Source organism: Schistocerca gregaria, chromosome X, assembly GCF_023897955.1.
Source record: "Schistocerca gregaria isolate iqSchGreg1 chromosome X, iqSchGreg1.2, whole genome shotgun sequence".
Lineage (NCBI taxonomy): Eukaryota > Metazoa > Arthropoda > Insecta > Orthoptera > Acrididae > Schistocerca > Schistocerca gregaria.
Window position 1 is genome coordinate 231,688,069 of NC_064931.1, and position 18,720 is coordinate 231,706,788.

Sequence of the window (18,720 nt, forward strand, 5' to 3'; positions counted from 1 at the left end):
AGAATATACATATCATGTCATGTTTATATTTGTATTATTCTTATGCGTAATAGTGATACAGTCAGAAATTAAGCACGGCAATTGACTAGATTTTTAAAGCTAAGATGACTCTAATTTCTGTGCAGAATGTAATGTACTAAAGAGGCGTCTGCAAAGATTTTCAAACGGAGAAAATTTTTTGCTAAACTCTCGTTCAGAACATCTTCTATCATACACAGTCTATTATTTGGTTCTTGTTGAACATTATAAAAGAAAGCAGCATTGTAAGTAACAACAAATAGCAGTCTCTTGCCATTGTTTCGCTAATGAGACAATTCCTATCTCTCTCTCTCTCTCTCTCTCTCTCTCTCTCTCTCTCTCTCTCTTTAATTGTAAGCGGCGGTAGCATGCACAAAAGCAAGCGAGTGGCAACAGGCCGTAAACACTCATTATCAGAATGTGACAGACAATGCATGACAGTACAGTAATGCATTTTCCGTTTAGAGTGTAGAGTGACGTAAACACCTATAACAAAGAGAACAGCACTTATCAGATCAAAGGAAAATAAGCTATCAATTCAAACCAGACGAAGCACATGAAAAAGGAAGGGTACCCGCATAAATGCGGACGGAGTGCCTGACACATAGCAATGGCTACCTGGTAAAGCTTAACTGCTAAACTTACGTCTCGAACCAAACTATTACAGCTGTATCGTCATTCATTCGACCTAAATTGTGTCTCTCATATTACAATGGACCAACTTTTTCCGATTTGAAGGTGCGGCCTAAAACTTTTCTCCCCCTTAAATTTCGAGTCTCAAATTTCAGGTGCGTCTTAGATTCGAGTAAATACGGTAGTATTTAGAATCCTCATTTGGCTTGTTTCTCCCTCTTCAAGGCTTCTGTCGTTTTCGTCAGTGGTGGATCTTCTCTCTGTTCAGAAGCAGTGTCATTTAGTGCAGCAATGACTGAGATTTCATCCACACTGCTGTGTTCCACCGGAGGATTCCTTGAAATGCAATTGGCATCACTCTGTTTAGATCCACATTTGTATACCACTGTGACACTGTAATCATAAAGCCTGAGCACTTGTCTCGCCAATTGACGTGACGGGTCCTTCAGGCTAGTCAGCCAGCATAGCAAATGGTGGTCTGTCACAAGGGTGAATGGTTTGCCAAATAAATACAGCCAGAACTTGTTTATGCCTCAAGTAACTACAAGACACGCTTTCTCTGTTTTGGAGCAGTTCATCTAGTACTGAGAGAGTACTCTGGAAGTGTATGCTATCAGCTATTTAGCGCCTTCATAAATTTGGACTAGAACTGCACCTATACCATACTCACTAGAGTCACTGTGAATGTCTGTCTCAGGATTCTCTTCATTCAATTCAAGGGCTGGAGAAGCTTTTAGTGCTTTATTAAGGACAAAGAAAGATCTTCCTTGTGTCTTGTTCCATGGAAGTTTAACGTCTCCCTGCAGTTGTTCTTGCTATGGATGTGCCTCGGTACAGAAGTCCTTTATGAATCACCAGTAGTACGAGCTCATTGTGAGAAACTCCTCATATTGAGAATGTGCCAAGGAGCCACAAAATCTGTGACTGCTCTTATTTTCTGCAGATCACTTGTCTCCATTGTCATTCACTAAATTCCCCAAGATTTTTATTTCTTGGGTGGCAGAGAGCCACTTTCTTGGATTTAGATGGTTTCTCTGATACTCTCTTAAATGTGGGATCAACAGCAGTGTGCTTTATGCCCTTATGGATTTCAGCATCTCATTTGTATTCTAGTCAAGTGACCATATTGGCAGACATTACTACCTGGGTTTAATCATTTCCACGAATGGCAGTTCGTGTTTGAAGTTGGTTGTATGCTGTGCAGGAATCAGATTTTATTCACAGTGTAAACATGAACTGCGTTGAATCTATTTTAAATGCTGACAGAAAAGGAAAGTTGTGAGGACACGTTGTGAGTCATGCTAGGATAGCTCAGTTGGTAGAGCACTTGCAGCAAAAGGCAAAGGTGCTAAGTTTGAGTCTCAGTCCAGCACACAGCTTTAATCTGCCAGGAAGTTTCATATCAGCACAAACTCCGCTGGAGAGTGAAAATTTCACTCTAGAAACAGGAATGTAAGTTACCAGGAAAAGTTAGTGACAAAGGAACTAGGGCATCCATGAACAGATCCTTTGATTGAGTGATGAAATCAAATAAGCATGACTACAAGCGAACATTTAACAACAAAGTGTCTAGTTAGCACAAGTTGTTGTGTGTATGCAACCTAAGAATTTTCAGCCTGGAAATAAATTTGTGAACTAATACATCTTTTAGGGATTTTGTACATTTGTCCGAAAAAATGGAAAGGCATGAAAACTCCCACTCACACAAAAATTCAAAACAGAGAGTTGCTGAAGCTTACTTACAATCACTTTGCCTGCATCTCGTGGCCGTGTGGTAGCATTCTCGCTTCTCGCTTCCCGCGCCCGGGTTCCTGGGTTCGATTCCCGGCGGGGTCAGGGATTTTCTCTGCCTCGTGATGGCTGGGTGTTGTGTGTTGTCCTTAGGTTAGTTAGGTTTAAATAGTTCTAAGTTCTAGGGGACTGATGACCATAGATGTTAAGTCCTGTAGTGCTCAGAGCCATTTGAACAATCACTTTCATATCATGGAACATAGTCTTCTTTAGCTGATGACAGTAAATATTCGAGATTACGAGAGAGGAAACCCCCTAAGTCGACTAGGGTCTGGACAGGCTGGTCATCAGTGATAATGTCAGTGAGATCTCCTGTCATCTTTGTGACTCGTCCATGGAGGATTTTCATCTGTGGTGGTCTCGCTTAGTTTTTCCTGAATTTGGTGGCTAGGCGAGTGGCTGGTAACTAAGTAGCACAATGGGGAATGGCTACAGCATGTTGGGGAGTGATCTCATCCAGGGTACAGTGATGCACTTCATCTCACATGTTGACTATATTCTTTTGCACATGACTGATGTGAATAGAACTGTTGACATGGTTATTGTCTTGCAGGTTAATAGTCATCAAATACACATAATCTTTCTCTGCAGTAGTGTGTCCAGGGCATCCACCGCAGAAACACAGGTGTGTTCTCCTCCCTGCTTCAAATGTCTGTTCTTCTGTGGGGTGTGGGTGTTTTGGGTACTTTGGCTGTATCTGCATGGGCCGGGTACTGTGTTGTTGTTCGATGGCTATGGCGTAAGTTCAAGTTGACCATGTACATTCTTCATGCCATGTTCAACTGGTGGTAGAAATCAGCGTTAAAGATTCAAGCCTTTTTTGTACTCGGTCCAACATTTCTGCATGGTCAGTACTTGTTTTCAGGAGGTATAATTTTAAGTACTGCCAATAGACACATGTATTAAAATAGATTATCTATCCTTCCATCTGGAATCATAACTTCTTTTCTCATGGAGAAAAAAAGGGTAAGTTAGAAAGTAGAGGCAGTACACTCAGACCCTAAGATGAAAGTATTGAACAGCAGTTTGGGGTTTGTGTCACATGCCCTCCTTTTTAACCTTTTTTGACTTATCCTACTTTCTTTCTGGAGGTTAGAACTAGCAGTTCTTGGTATACCCACCGGATTCCTGTACCTCAGACAAGAAATGTTTCGTGGTGAAGGGTCAAAGCAATCTGTGACTATGCCATAAGCAGTGTGCATGTCGCATACATTAAGTACAGCCTTTGGAGGCATAGCTCTCCTTGTATGACCTCGTAGGCTCATGAGTCCAGTCATATGCTAGCTCTAGCCCGGATTCCTGTTTACCTCTGTCTACATTCATTTGCTTATGCATTGTTCATTTTTGAAGCTGTTGCGTGCTTGCAGTTCCATGTTTGACCCTGAATGTTTTTTTGGACCCTCTGCTCATGGTCAGACACTCGGTGTTTTTTGCAGAAGCTATGTGCCATGTTTCTCCCCACTCGTCCTGAGCAATTTTGCAGATGCTATCATCTCGCTACATGAGATATAACAAGTTCCGAAAGCTAGCATAGTTTTTTTCTACTTTTATATGTTTCTGTTGGCAGCGCTTAAAATTTCACATCCTTAATGTAAGTACAACCATCCATTCTGTCTTTTGGTTAATATTTTAATCATTAAATTTTCATTTCATTAAACAATACTATACAGTTGTGAAACATAGACTGATAATGAAGAGCAACTCAGTTGAAGCTCTAGCTTAATGTTTCTGCTTTAGATTTTCCTTATTTTTTGCAATCCATGGTTAGGTGAATGGTGTTCTGCAGCAATCTTTGTCTAGCTGAGTGAATATTCTATGTCTAATTATTTTAATACTAAATGTTAGCAAAATTAAGAAGATAATTAATCTTCATTTCCCTTTGCATGTCACTTACTTCTACCCATTTTTTGTTGCCTGCTGAAGCTAAATGATGTTCAGTTCATTGTTTTTAACACATTGGAAATAAAACTAAAATTTTAGTCTTAATAGTTGCAACACAAAGCTGTGTCTGTCAATGCCTGTCATATCCTATTCTCTGTTACCTCTGCTGTCTTTATGCATATTTTTATTTCTTAGTCTTGACTTGAAAATTCGCTTTCAGAGACTCTAAATGGGCATTTAACTAGGTTGTACTGCTGTGACTCCTGCCCAAATAGTTGTCCTTTGTAAATAGCAGTTTTATGCCTGTAGGATACATACCAAGCAAAGTAAAGTTAATGTAACTCGTGTTCTACCTTTGTGTATGTTTTTAAGATTTTTTTTTATTTTCTTTTTAATAAACATGTATGTTTGTACTTTTATATTAAGGTGATGAATAAACATGCTGCTGTGACGTCTCCTCTCAGAACTCTGTCTAATACTTCATCACTTTTTAATTTGTAGCCAGAGGTAATTGGAAATCTACCTAATATTACTGAGCTGTGGGTGGACAACAATAGAATACGATCAATCCCAAAGGTATGTTTTGAAAAATATACATACTAAAAATATATTTATATTTTTAGACACCTGTGATAATGTTATTATTATATTAACTTTTAAGCTGTTCTCTGAGCTGCAGCAGAGAACATTGTTGTTATTTTATGTACATATTTTGTTTTGTATTGAGCAAACAGTAGAGTTGGCATCAGTTTGTATTTAATTATTCTCAGACCATTCATGCATTTAATAGTACATTTCTTCTATATGGTACATTTTGCCAAGATGATAATTGTTTTATCATGTGGTAATTTAAAGATGCAAACTGATTATTATATAATATAACAGGGTGTATACGACCCAGGACAACCAGGAGATCCGGGAAAAACCCGGAAATTTTTTCATCCGGGAGAAAACTGGGAAAAACCTGGGAATTGTTTAGAATTCCGGGAATTTTTCACTGTTTTAGTTTTCGGTTAAATTTTTATGATTTTGACTGGTAAGAACGAATACTCTAACAAATGATAAACAAGAGAAAAAAAAAGGAAAGTAAAACTTAAATTGCAAAGGAAATGCGCCGAATACAACAACAACACAGTGCTCATACAAGCGTCTGCCAACAGCAAAGTGTGTCAAAGGCTTTAGGAAGACTATGCAATGCTTCATAACAACAAATTGCCTGCGATCAATGAGGTATATAAACAATAGGTCGCACTGTTTACATTAGATTCGTTTGAACAGTTGCGGGTGGGCTCTTGCGCATGCGCATTTGAATTGCGTATGAGTAGTACTTTCTATCGCTTCTGGTTACATGAGTATGGCTGGGCGCCACTACTTAATATTGCCCCAGTTCAGAATTATAATAAATCTGGCGCTGATGCCCAGAGCAGTCAGAGTTGTGGTGGGGAAATGGGTCGTCTCCACGTGACCTGTTTAAAGTTCAGCGATTTTGTTGTTTCCACTTCGTTTATTGCTCTCACGTTAAATGATAACAAACGGATTTTAGCAGTCAGGATTTATCAAATGAATTAAAATACATTCACGTAATTACGGAAGGCTAAAACATGTTATTAGTTTTAGATTTTATTTGCACCTTCCTGACAGACAAGAATTAATCGCCTTGCAGAGCAATGATGTTATTTTTGTCAGTTTGCTAAAGAGATTTGTCTTTCATTAATCTTTTCTGCTTTATTTGAAAGTTTAATTTCACACTATTGGCTAGTTTCAACTGTTCGCTGCATTTCAAGTGCACGTATGGCATTATGCCATAATAAAGAACCAAACATGAGATAATACAGTACTGCAACTCAAAGAAAATTTACATACGAATCTGGACATATGAATGTGCATTTTAAGCCAAATTATGCATTTTAGTATGGTCCACGAAATTCTGATGCTCTTGAAGTAACCTCTGATGTCTTGTTTCTTTTATGACATAATGTAAGACCTTTTAATGTTTTACATTTACGAAGATGTGGGCTTGCTGCGTCATCGTAGCGCGGTGACGCCTATTATCTGGCGCTCTTTTCCAACTGCTGAAACGAACCTATTTCTACCAGGTCGCAGGAAAATATTGCGAATGGCGGTTTAAAAAGCGTTATATTCAAACCAAATTTCCTTTTACGAAAGATGAACTATGTGCGAGAATTTACGGTGAATTTCTTAAATCACAAAGGGTTTGACTCTCATTTAAAAATTAATTCTTTGAGGGCGACCATTTAGAATAATTTCGAGAACAGAAGATCAGACATTTACGTCATTATTAAAAATTTTACTGGCACATTTCTATGATGTATCTTAAAGGGTAACACGCACAAAAAAGATCAGCATTATATGTGGAAGCTTAGCTTCTCTTCCAGCGTATTAATCTTAGAGAACAATATTATGCGTGAAGGCTATGTATGTTAATTTAAACCATTAACTTTTCTTATTTGTGTGTTCGCACTACTTAAGAGTGATCTTGCTATTGGCTGACTACATCATGTGTCCTATGCTGTCATCAGCTGGCAAGATCACGTGACATGAGCTACGACTGGCTTATAAAAGCGCATCGCAATCTCCATTTCAATGCCTCGAAAAGTGACATTCGGTGTTTGGTGGAATTTAAATTTATACCTTCGTAATACAGAAATATGCAGCGTATATGTTGCTGTACATCTAAGGTCTTTCAAAATGTGTTTTTCCCCTCTGAGTTTCGTTTTCTAAAGTGCCAGGAAATTCTATGTCAGTACATAAAACCATAAGCATTCATTCAAAGAATTGATGAGTTTTACATTGCCAAGGAAGAGTATACTGTCACTTAACAAGGAAAAAGTGTATTTTCACCCGGGAGAAAGTGTATTTCTAACCGGGAAATCCGGGAAAAATCCAGGAATTTTTTTTCCTTGTCCACGTATACACCCTGTATAAACAGCCTCCATAGGGAATTTCTTACTTACATGCTAAGTCAGTTATAGGAGGACCTACAGTTTAATGTGGTACAACTCATAAATTTTCACATTAACAAACATTGCCGTAGATGAAAGAAGTGACAAGTGACATTTAAAAATCCTAAGGGTACCTTGGATTTGTTGCATGTCACTTTACCAGAGAGCCACAGAGATGCACCTTGTTGGTTATGAATCTGAAATCCACAGGTTTCTGATCTAGGGGATCATCAGTGCTTCCCATTCTGTGATAAGCTGTGTGCTTGCTTTATTGGCCATGGGAGGTCACGAAAGTGATGCATCATGTTGTATAGAGGATGGAAAATTTTGGTCTCATTGCCTGTATTGTAAAGATGATAGAAACATCACTATGACAAATTTAAATATGTGATGAATGAGTACCCAGGTAAAGTGTCCATAAGCTTACAGTGTTTGTGATCTGCATCACAGAAAGACTGTCACATGAGGCCCAGTCAGGGCAGAGTTTTGTTTGTCTTCCTGCACTGCATTGGCCTATGGTGTACACAGAACTACTACTTGTATAATATCTGAAGAGAGTAACAATGTCCCATATAAGTGGCAAAAGAAAGCTGCAGAGAAAGAGAGATAGAGAGAGAGAATTGGTGAACAACTCCATCAAACAAATCACCTACAAGTGCTCGTTTTCCCTTAGGGGTTTAGGATACACTTTCTTGTGCTATGTAATTGTAGCTCTTGACCTTGACCACTTCCTCAGTCCTAGCCAGACTAGGAAAGATGATACTTCCCTTGAAGTCACAATAGGATTCCAGTTAAATCAGCTGTTTTAAGAAACTGCGCGTAAGAGGTCTATAGAAGGACAGTGAATTGATCGTTAGCTTTCATGAGTTTTAGAGATAAACAATTTTATTAACTGGTTCCAGTTTACATTCAGATAGCATCAGTCCATAATTGACAGTTATACCCTGTAGGAAAGTTACACTCAACTCTGTCTATTTGAAAATCACGTAGTAGGCATTTTTCTACTGTAACTTGTGTTGTAAATTTCTATTTGACCCACCTCCAAAGAAAACAAGCTAATCTTGCAGGCCGTTCGGAACTAGACTGATAATTATACAAATGTGTTGTCAGTAGTACATTATTTGTTAATAAATGTAGTGGGCTATTCACTACCACTGAGCAAGATGGTGCACGGGTTAGTACACTGGACTGAGTCCATTGGGAAGTTCACAGTTAAAATCTGAATCCGGTTATCCAGATTTAAGTTTTCCATGATTTCCCTGAATAACTTACAGCAAATACCAGGATGGTTTCTTTGAAAAGAGCATGACTATTTTCTTCCCCAAACCAAGCTTGTGCTTTGTCTCTAATGATCTTATTGTTGACAGGATGCTAAATCCAGATCTTCCTTCATTCTTATTACTATTAGAGCACAATTTTCTGTATAAAATTGCAGGTTCCTATTGATAACCCACACTTAACTAACAAAACAGCTGATTCAACTTCAGAGAAGTAACTAATATATCTATTGAAGCTTTAATCAGTCTATTAACACTTTGGAGATAGGCCGCTTAGAAGCATACCGGGTGTATAAAACCAACCATTTAAGCCCTTACTTAAAGTGTTAGTGGCGCATATGTAATTCTTTGAAAGTAATACATACTGAAAAAATACCAAGCTTCAAAATTTCTTTTTGCTGTTTACTTTAGTTCATTGAGAGGTTAAAATTTTTAAAATAATGATGACAAAGTATAATTACCCATCCAAACAAATAATGTGAGGCGAGTTATTGAGCAATTTCTTCTTCTAGAGCTTCCAAAATTTCTTGCTCACTCATTAAACAGGACATATATGTAGCAGAATTACAGAAAACTGTAAAACCTAATAAGTACACACTCAGATTTCTGCCAATACAATTATGTATGTTAATGTTTCTTTCGAAATAATTCCAGAAATTGATAACAGAAGGCACCACAGTCAAGGGACAGATGGCAAGACATCCATACATTCTTCTCATATGCAGTGAACCCAGTTTTTGAGTGACAGATGGCTCGCGCGTTGATAAAGTCATGGCCTGACCCGTACTCAGACACAATCTTTTTAATACAAAGTTGTGGCTTGAGCTGTGTTAATTAAGTGTTTCACTTCACAAAGTTCCACACAGTAATCACTGCAATGATGTTCTCTGGCTCAGCTGCCTGAATCATGCCATGTTTTATTGTGAGCTGATGTGAAATAATTCTGAGTTTCTGTTTGCTTCTTACAATAATAAGCCTATACACTGTGCACTGCAACTGCAACTCATGAGACCATGTTCATTACTGGAAAAGTTGTAAATCTCAGCTTGGTTTGCCCATGAAAACCTCTTAGTAACATTTAAAAAATGTGAAATACAAAACCATATTAGCTAAAACCTGACTGACGTACATTGTGTTTGTGGAAATCTCTGGTGTGATGATAACTCCACCACAATGAGCTCAACCCTATATATTCCTGAGGATGACTACAGTTATCACGCTTTCATTAGTGTGTATAACAAAAAATCAAAGGGCTCATATGCAATTCATGTTCTTTGACATTAACATCTTATTTGACTATGCTTTATTTGTTGCTATACTTAATTAAATTGAGCATTAATTAACACTTCCAGCATTCCTTTTAACTCAAGTGTCATGCTAAAGTTTTGTTAATGGAGAATACTTGGTGAAATATGAGTAATGGAAGGAGTAAACAGTTGATGTGTTGAGTACTCGGGAAGCAAGACTGAAAATGTTGGTAAGCTTTTGAACTCCCTCTCCCCCCCCCCCCTCTCCCCCCCTTCCCTGGCTGATGGCTAGGGTAGAGAGGTAGTGAGTGCCTGGGATAGGAGTGTGGCACCAGTGAGCTCATTCTGCCACAGGCAGGAAGAGCTGTGGTGCACAATGATGTGGAGGAATGGAGTGGGAAGGGGAGGTTGAGCAGAAGAAAGAAGATGGACATTGCTGTGAGAGTAGAAGGGGTAAAAGAGGACAGGGGAGGGTCGGTGTGGGGGCAGGTTTGGAGCTTGGTGTGAGACAGGAGCTAGTGCAGTTCGAGGCAAAGATGATTGTATACATATTCTGGCTCCATATAAATAATTTAAGTTCCATTGGAAATTTTTTGCATAGTATGTTGTAAGTCAATTTTCATAGAAATTGTGGTTTTTAAACAAAACTACAATAAGTATGTCCGCAGCTCATGGTCTCGCGGTAGCGTTCTCGCTTCCTGAGCACAGGGTCCCAGGTTTGGTTCCCGGTGGTATCAGTGATTTGCACCTGCCCTGAGATGATTGGGTGTTGTGTCATCATCATTATCATCATTCGTCCCCATTATGGTCGGAGGAAGGCAACGGCAAACCATCTTGCCTGGTATGGTGGTGCGGGTCTCCCGCATCGTTCCCCTACGCTCTGTCAAGAAGTTGTTGTTGTTGTCATCGTCGTCGTCTTCAGTCGTGAGACTGGTTTGATGCAGCTCTCCATGCTACTCTATCCTGTGCAAGCCTCTTCATCTCCCGGTACCTACTGCAGCCTACATCCTTCTGAATCTGCTTAGTGTATTCATCTCTTGATCTCCCTCTACGATTTTTACCCTTCATGCTGCCCTCCAGTATTAAATTGGTGATCCCTTGATGCCTCAGAACACGTCCTACCAACCGATCCCTTCTTCTAGTCAAGTTGTCACACAAATTCCTCTTCTCCCCAATTCTATTCAATACCTCCTCATTAGTTATGTGATCTACCTAATCTTCAGCATTCTTCTGTAGCACCACATTTCGAAAGCTTCTATTCTCTTCTTGTCTAACCTATTTATCATCAATGTTTCACTTCCATACATGGCTACACTCCATACAAACACTTTCAGAAATGACTTCCTGACACTTAAATCTATACTCGATGTTAACAAATTTCTCTTCTTCAGAAACGCTTTCCTTGCCATTGCCAGTCTACATTTCATATTCTCTCTATTTCGACCATCATCAGTTATTTTGCTCCCCAAATAGCAAAACTCCTTTACTACTTTAACTCTCTCATTTCGTAATCTAATTCCTGCAGCATCACCCAACTTAATTCGACTACATTCCATTACCCTCGTTTTGCTTTTGTTGATGTTCATCTTATATCCTCCTTTCAAGACACTGTCCATTCCGTTCAACTGCTCTTCCAAGTCCTTTGCTGTCTCTGACAGAATTACAATGTCATCGGCGAACCTCAAAATTTTTATTTCTTCTCCATGGATTTTAATACCTACTCCAAACTTTTCTTTTGTTTCCTTTACTGCTTGCTCAATACAATAACATCGGGGAGAGACTACAACCCTGTCTCACTTCCTTCCCAACCACTGCTTCCCTTTCATGCCCCTCGACTCTTATGACTGCCATCTGGTTTCTGTACAAATTGTAAATAGCCTTTCGCTCCCTGTATTTTACCCCTGCCACCTTCGGAATTTGAAAGAGAGTATTCCAGTCAACATTGTCAAACGCTTTCTCTAAGTCTACAAATGCTAGAAATGTAGGTTTGCCTTTCCTTAATCTTTCTTCTAAATAAGTCGTAGCGTCAGTATTTCCTCACATGCTCCAACATTTCTGCAGAACCCAAACTGATCTTCCCCGAGGTCGGCTTCTACCAGTTTTTCCATTCGTCTGTAAAGAATTCGCATTAGTATTTTGCAGCTGTGACCTATTAAACTGATAGTTCGGTGGTTTTCACATCTGTCAACACGTGCTTTCTTTGGGATTGGAATTACTATATTCTTCTTGAAGTCTGAGGGAATTTTACCTGTCTCATACATCTTGGTCACCAGATGGTAGAGTTTTGTCAGGACTGGCTCTCCCAAGGCTGTCACTACTGCTAATGGAATGTTGTCTACTCCCGGGCCCTTGTTTCGACTCAGTTCTTTCAGTGCTCTGTCAAACTCTTCACGCAGTATCGTATCTTCCATTTCATCTTCATCTACCTCCTCTTCCATTTCCATAATATTGTCCTCAAGAACATCGCCCCTGTATAGACCCTCTATATACTCCTTCCACCTTTCTGATTTCCCTTCTTTGCTTAGAACTGGGTTTCCATCTGAGCTCTTGATATTCATGCAAGTGGTTCTCTTTTTCTCCAAAGGTCTCTTTAATTTTCCTGTAGGCGGTACGTATCTTACCCCTCATGAGATAAGCCTCCCTCTACATCCTTACATTTTTCCTCTAGCCATCCCTGCTTAGCCATTTTGCACTTCCTGTCGATCTCATTTTTGAGACGTTTGTATTCCTTTTTGCCTACTTCACTCAATCAAATTCAGTATCTCTTTTGTTACCCAAGGATTTCTACTAGCCCTCGTCTTTTTACCTACTTGATCCTCTGCTGCCTTCACTATTTCATACCTTAAAGCTACCCATTCTTCTTCTACTGTATTTCTTTCCCCCATTCCTGTCAATTGTTCCCTTATGCTCTCCCTGAAACTCTGTACAACCTCTGGTTCTTTCAGCTTATCCAGGTCCCAACTCCTTAAATTTCCACCTTTTATGGGACTTCATTTCCACAATAAGTATCATATAAATCTTCATAATTCTTTTGTTTGATGGTAGTAGCCTTTAACATTTTAAAACAGCAATGTTACATGAAAAATTGCATTTTTAGATTTGTTCTACTAATATTCTGAACATTAGCCAGACATTAGCTAGACAGATACAGGTTGTTATGCAAAATTTGTGACATCGCCAAATATTACTTAAATACACAGTGCTGTCCTTTGATATCAGGTGTACTATATTACCTCTGCTTCTATATCTGTTTGTGCACTGGCTCTACTAGTCGCTTTTAATAACTGTGGTAGCAGCATGCTATCCATTCTCTAAGTTACCTTCCTGCTGGTGTCATCAACTTCCTCTGCCAGCAGTTGCCATCATTGCTGGCATATGCTTCTACCGCTGGAAGCATAGCGTAACACTTTCAGCAGGTTATGTCGTATGTTGGAAACATCTCTCCTGCAGAGCAACAAACATTTCTCTTGGTATGTTCACACGAGGAAACAGTAAATGTGTGGTGCTGCATTATTAATACTTGAAGGTTCACACAAATAAAATGAAATCATCGTCATAGTTGGTGGATGAAACTTAGTATAGAACAACTAGCAGGACTTGCTATGGGACCTGAATACGGAAGGAGGTTTCCATAACGGCACTTGACATCATCTACCACTTTTGAATTACTGGCAAATATGGTAGCACCATTTGTTTTGAAAAAAGACACAAATTTCAGGAAAACAATTACAGACAATCCAAGACTTCTTGTTACTTTTTGTTATTTGTCAACAGGAGACTCATTTTAGAGCCTTGCATATTTATTTCACATTTTGAAGCAAGCTATATCTCAAATACTGTGCAATTCACATTTAAGTGCTTGGCAGAGGGTTCATCGAACCGCAATCATACTATCTCTCTACTATTCCACTCCCTAGCAGCGCGCGGGAAAAACGAACACCTAAACCTTTCTGTTCGAGCTCTGATTTCTCTTATTTTATTTTGATGATCATTCCTACCTATGTAGGTTGGGCTCAACAAAATATTTTCGCATTCGGAAGAGAAAGTTGGTGACTGAAATTTCGTAAAAAGATCTCGCTGCGATGAAAAATGTCTTTGCTGTAATGACTTCCATCCCAATTTGCGTATCATATCTGCCACACTCTCTCCCCTATTACGTGATAATACAAAACGAGCTGCCCTTTTTTGCACCCTTTCGATGTCCTCCATCAATTGCACCTCTTATCGCATTTAGTATGAGTTCTCACAAATTATCGAAAATTACTTCCAGAACAGTGTCGTGAGAGGGCATCTACATGACTTGTTGATTCAGCTAACAGATCCACACCCACTGTCAGCTCCAAACTCGCAAAATAGTTGAGTTGTTCTTTTATGAGAACAGCATTGAGCTTTGCATGACCTTTGTTCTCTGCACATGTGGCAGTTTTTGTGGCGTACATCCTGGCTGGAGCTGCCTCATTTGTCTGTATACTGATGATCCTGTTTTTTGAGAAGTTCTGTTAATAATTGGGAAGCAGCATTATAGGCCGTTATCTTGCTTCGCACCCACTTGTCTTAATTTTCTCAGTGGAGGAGACAAAGTAGCATAATTGATGGGAAACATATAGTCCTACAGTGCCCTGTTGCTAGTAGCAGCAGATTTTACAATTACAAAGATTCATTTATCATTATGATACTTGCTACAACCTGTTGTACACACATATTGGCTGCTAAGAAAGCATTTTAGATGATGCTGTATTCAGGAATATGACCATAAGTGAACTAAATCACAAAAAGAAACTGAATTTGCTACAAACTGAATGCTTACCTGGAGGGACAAAGCCGTACCATATGTTTTCGTGGCGGATTACGCATTCCCTTTGCAGGGAAACTTTATGAAACCATGTCATGGGAGAAATGTTCACGGTTCAAAAGAAAGAGTTATTAATTACTGGTTGTCTAGGGATATAATAGTTGTAGAGAATGCATTTGGTATCAAAGCTTTGGTTTTATATGTCTCCTGGAAAATCTATGTTGTTGTTGCAACCTGAGATGGCATGAACTGTCACCTGTACAACTGTGTCTCCATGATTTCCTAAGGCAATAAATCCCACAAGAAAGCATCAACTCATATGGTTTTCAGACAAATGAGTTGATCCCAGGCACATGGGGATGAGCTGACACTGCATCAGTTTTTACTACACCCCCAGGATATATCATGGATGGCTAGTAACACAAACAAATAAATTTGGGACAAGTTCGCAAGTAATTTATAAGCCTACAAGAGCATGTACTGTGGCAAAATAACTATGGATGAATGTTTCTGCACAGTATAAAATACAAGTAAAGAGAAGCAAGTGTAATTTTTGTACCTCTTTGTCCACAGTGTCTCTAGTTTCCTTTGGCTTGTGAGCATCCTCAAGAAATTGTAGGAGTGGGTAACTGAACCAATTTGGTTTGCACACAGTGTCTGCACCACTGTCTGATGTTTTGCTCTTTTCGTGTTGATACATGACAACAAGAGACCATGTCCTCTTTTCTAAGCAGTGTTTGTCAGTACAAGATGTAGCAGCAGTTCTCTACAGAGCATCTTGTTTTCTACTGTTCTTGTACTGCTTGTATATTCTGCTTGTATCTCCTGAAACTGACTGTACAATCTGCATATGCCCTGTCTCTAAATTATAAATGAAAATCACAGAAATATGGATGTTCTCCAGTATTATTTATCTTGTTAACAATCTTTTGCCTCCAGAGTATGGAGGAACAGAACTAGTTACACAAAAGTAATTGTGATTCATACAAAAGTAAATGTCATAATAGTCTATCGGAGAAACATTCAGCTGAGAAACATGGTTTCTATTCGGAATAACTATTTTTTTCTGGATTAAGGGTTGTTTTTAAAACTTAAATCTTTCTTTTGCATGAGTAAAATTACGAATGAGCATTTTATCCATGTGCTGCATTTCTGAGAACTTTCAGGTTCCATGTAATCTTGACTTTGAACATGTTTTTAGTAAGTAGCCAATTTTGTATGTTACTAGTTTGATTTAATTTTCAGATAATTGGCAATCTGAAAGACCTTGTTCACTTCGATGCCAGTGGCAATAACATAAAATGGATAGCATCTGAAATAGGACACTGTACAAAGCTTGTTGATCTGACACTTTCATCAAATGAAATAAAGGTAAAAAAATATGTAGATTCAGGTAAATGGAAACTGTATTTTATTCTGTATAAGATTAAATCAGAAAAGCAAGGGACCAAACCATTTGAGTCGTGCTGCTACAAACGAGTACAAAAGAATTATAATGTAATGAAGATTCTAGTCATGCAAATGGACAGCCATTAAGATGACAATATTTGACTTACTTTATGTTAGGCATATGAATCTTTATAAGATAAAAAAAAAAAGACAATATTATTCATTGTGTAATTTGCACTGGAGTTATGATAGAACTATAACCTACATGTAAGCTCAACAAGGAGATTTGTAATAAGTTATTGTAAGATGATAATTTTTGTTGCAAGGTAAAATTTAAGATTTTTAGAAAGAGCAAATATTTTTTAGATATTACTTCTTAATCTGAACTTCTTAAAGTGGATGAAACGTGTACCTGTGGTGATGCCACCTACAAATACTGCAACAGTCATTGAGCAAATACAAAAAACAGAACTATAAAATTGTACAATATACTGATGTTTTAATTACATATTTTTAATGAAGATGAACTTTTTTTTTTGTAAAAAAAAGGGTTAACTGCCATTAATCTGTTTATTACTGTATTTATCTTTCGTGATATCTACACAATGGCACGAAAGCCAAAATAAAGTACTATGATAAAAGTTCTTAGACCATTAACATGTCATATCTGTTAAGGCAGTCCAAAGCAGGTAAACAAGACTGACTCCTGCTTTTAAATATGTGCCTGAGTGAAGTAATATATTACTGCTAAGCAGATCCGTCATATCTAAGTGGATTTTCCCCCACAGCTCAAATATTATGATGAAGAATTTGTTGAATATGGCACCGTGATTTCCACATCTTTTTTGTCATTCATATTTTTTATTCTTGTTAAATGAGCAGCTTTCCAAGTGATTTTACAGTTTAGACCAGAAACTTTCTATATTTAGTGCTTTTGTATTAACATTTTTGGATTTTGCAATTTGTCTTATTATGTTGACTCATTTGTTAATACCATTGATATATCAAATGCTGTCAGTTCATGGACTCACATTCAGGAGGCACAGGCTTTGAATTTCTCTTTGGTTAGTCAGATTTAGGTATTCCTTGATTACCTGTATTGATAAAGACAAATGCTGGCATGGTTCCTGTGAAATGAACACTGCTGATTTACCTCCCCACCCTTGTCCAGTCCGAGCATGTGCTATGATTCCTGTGACCACCTAACCGTGGAGAGATTAAGCTCTATCTGCCTTCCCTAATTCTTAAAGTAGTCAAATTGTATGTATTTCAGAATAAAACGAAACAACAGACTCTTTGTGACTGAATCACTTCTTTGTAACTAAGTCTTTTTAAAGCTTTTACTTCAGTGATATTATTTATGGTTCAAATAGTTTGGCATTACATTTGCATGCTTTCTGGGCACACTTTGAAAAATGTACAGCCTTATTTTCTGACATAATCATATTGTCAACACAATTCTTATGTTTGAGTAATAAGAGTGTGTTTCAGCATCTCAACTTTAGACGCATTTTCTAGTGTAGGAACATTGAAGGTATTTACGTGAAGTATAATCATATTTTGGAATTAATAGTTCTTACTTTCCATGCTCGCAAAGAAAAATTGTAAAGAAATTCCACGTTATGCACGACACACTTTGTTTATTTTCATTTTACCCATACATGTTTCAGCACTTTCTGTGCTATCTTCAGTGTATTTTTGTTAATTATTATTATTCGTTGTGAAAATTTTTGTGAGTGGATAACATATTGTGAATATTCATATGGAATTCAGCTCAAATCTATGTACAGTGTGTTTCTAAAATGAATGTAAAAAATTTGAGGCCTGTTAGAATGGGTCATAACAAGCAACTTTCCTGTGGTAACCCATGTCAACATCTCTTAGCATTTAGTTCTGCATGTAATTTAACAGGGTCACCTGCCACCAGGAAGGTAGACACACAACCCGCCATCCAAGTCAAAATGGTAGCAAGTATTCTGGACAGGACAACACCACAAGGCATCCTGCAGCATTTGCTGGGATTCCAATATGCACTTGGCAGCTAAGGTGCCTGTCTGATACGATATCACACAGAGGGCTGCACGTGTGCATACTACAGAGTCTGATTTGCCCTGTGTCAGTGTGTCAACAAATGGGGGCACTCTTGTGTTTGGTACTGTGCAGAACAGACAGGAAATGAGTGCTTTTCTTGGTAGGAAAGGGCAGACATGCACTGTATTTATGGGGCAATGGATGAAAATGCTCTCGTGGTGCTCTGTGGTCACTCAGCGGTTTCCGAATTGTCAAGTGCCGGATCCACACATGTTCATTGGCATCCCCTGGTCCCTTAGAGACAGGTGCACTTGACGTGAATTGTCTGCTTACAAGTTATTGTAATGGTGCATGTGCATTTACGTCCTACATCAAAACCCAATGCATTCGTTTTGTGATGCAGGTGTGAAGGCGGGACAGACGTGGTTGTCAACACACAGTGTGTGCACCAGAGTTTAAAGAAAAACTGCAAAAAACACATCTTATAATGGTCTGCAATTTGTGTCACTGGAGTTTGGAGCCATTTGCATTTGCAGAGGTATTCAGCACCTGATTACCATCCTGTTTCATCTGCTGTCTAACTCAATGGTGGACCACTTCATGCATACATTTGAGACCCATATGAAGAAGTCCATGTCTGCCTCATCCCAGGATGATGCACAGTTGAATTTTCGGGCTACATACTGGGCATCTACATC

The 18,720-nt window shown here is 38.5% G+C and overlaps 1 protein-coding gene across 3 annotated transcripts in view; it reads left to right on the forward strand.

The window, feature by feature from the left end:
• The window catches only part of LOC126298742 (protein lap1-like), a 176,419-nt gene that overhangs the window by 90,172 nt on the left and 67,527 nt on the right, over positions 1-18,720 (forward strand). For all 3 annotated transcript variants that reach the window (XM_049990186.1, XM_049990185.1, XM_049990187.1), the window contains 2 exons: positions 4,825-4,899; positions 15,848-15,973. In XM_049990186.1, the coding sequence (XP_049846143.1) occupies positions 4,825-4,899; positions 15,848-15,973 (201 nt within the window). The remainder of the gene's footprint in view (positions 1-4,824; positions 4,900-15,847; positions 15,974-18,720) is intronic.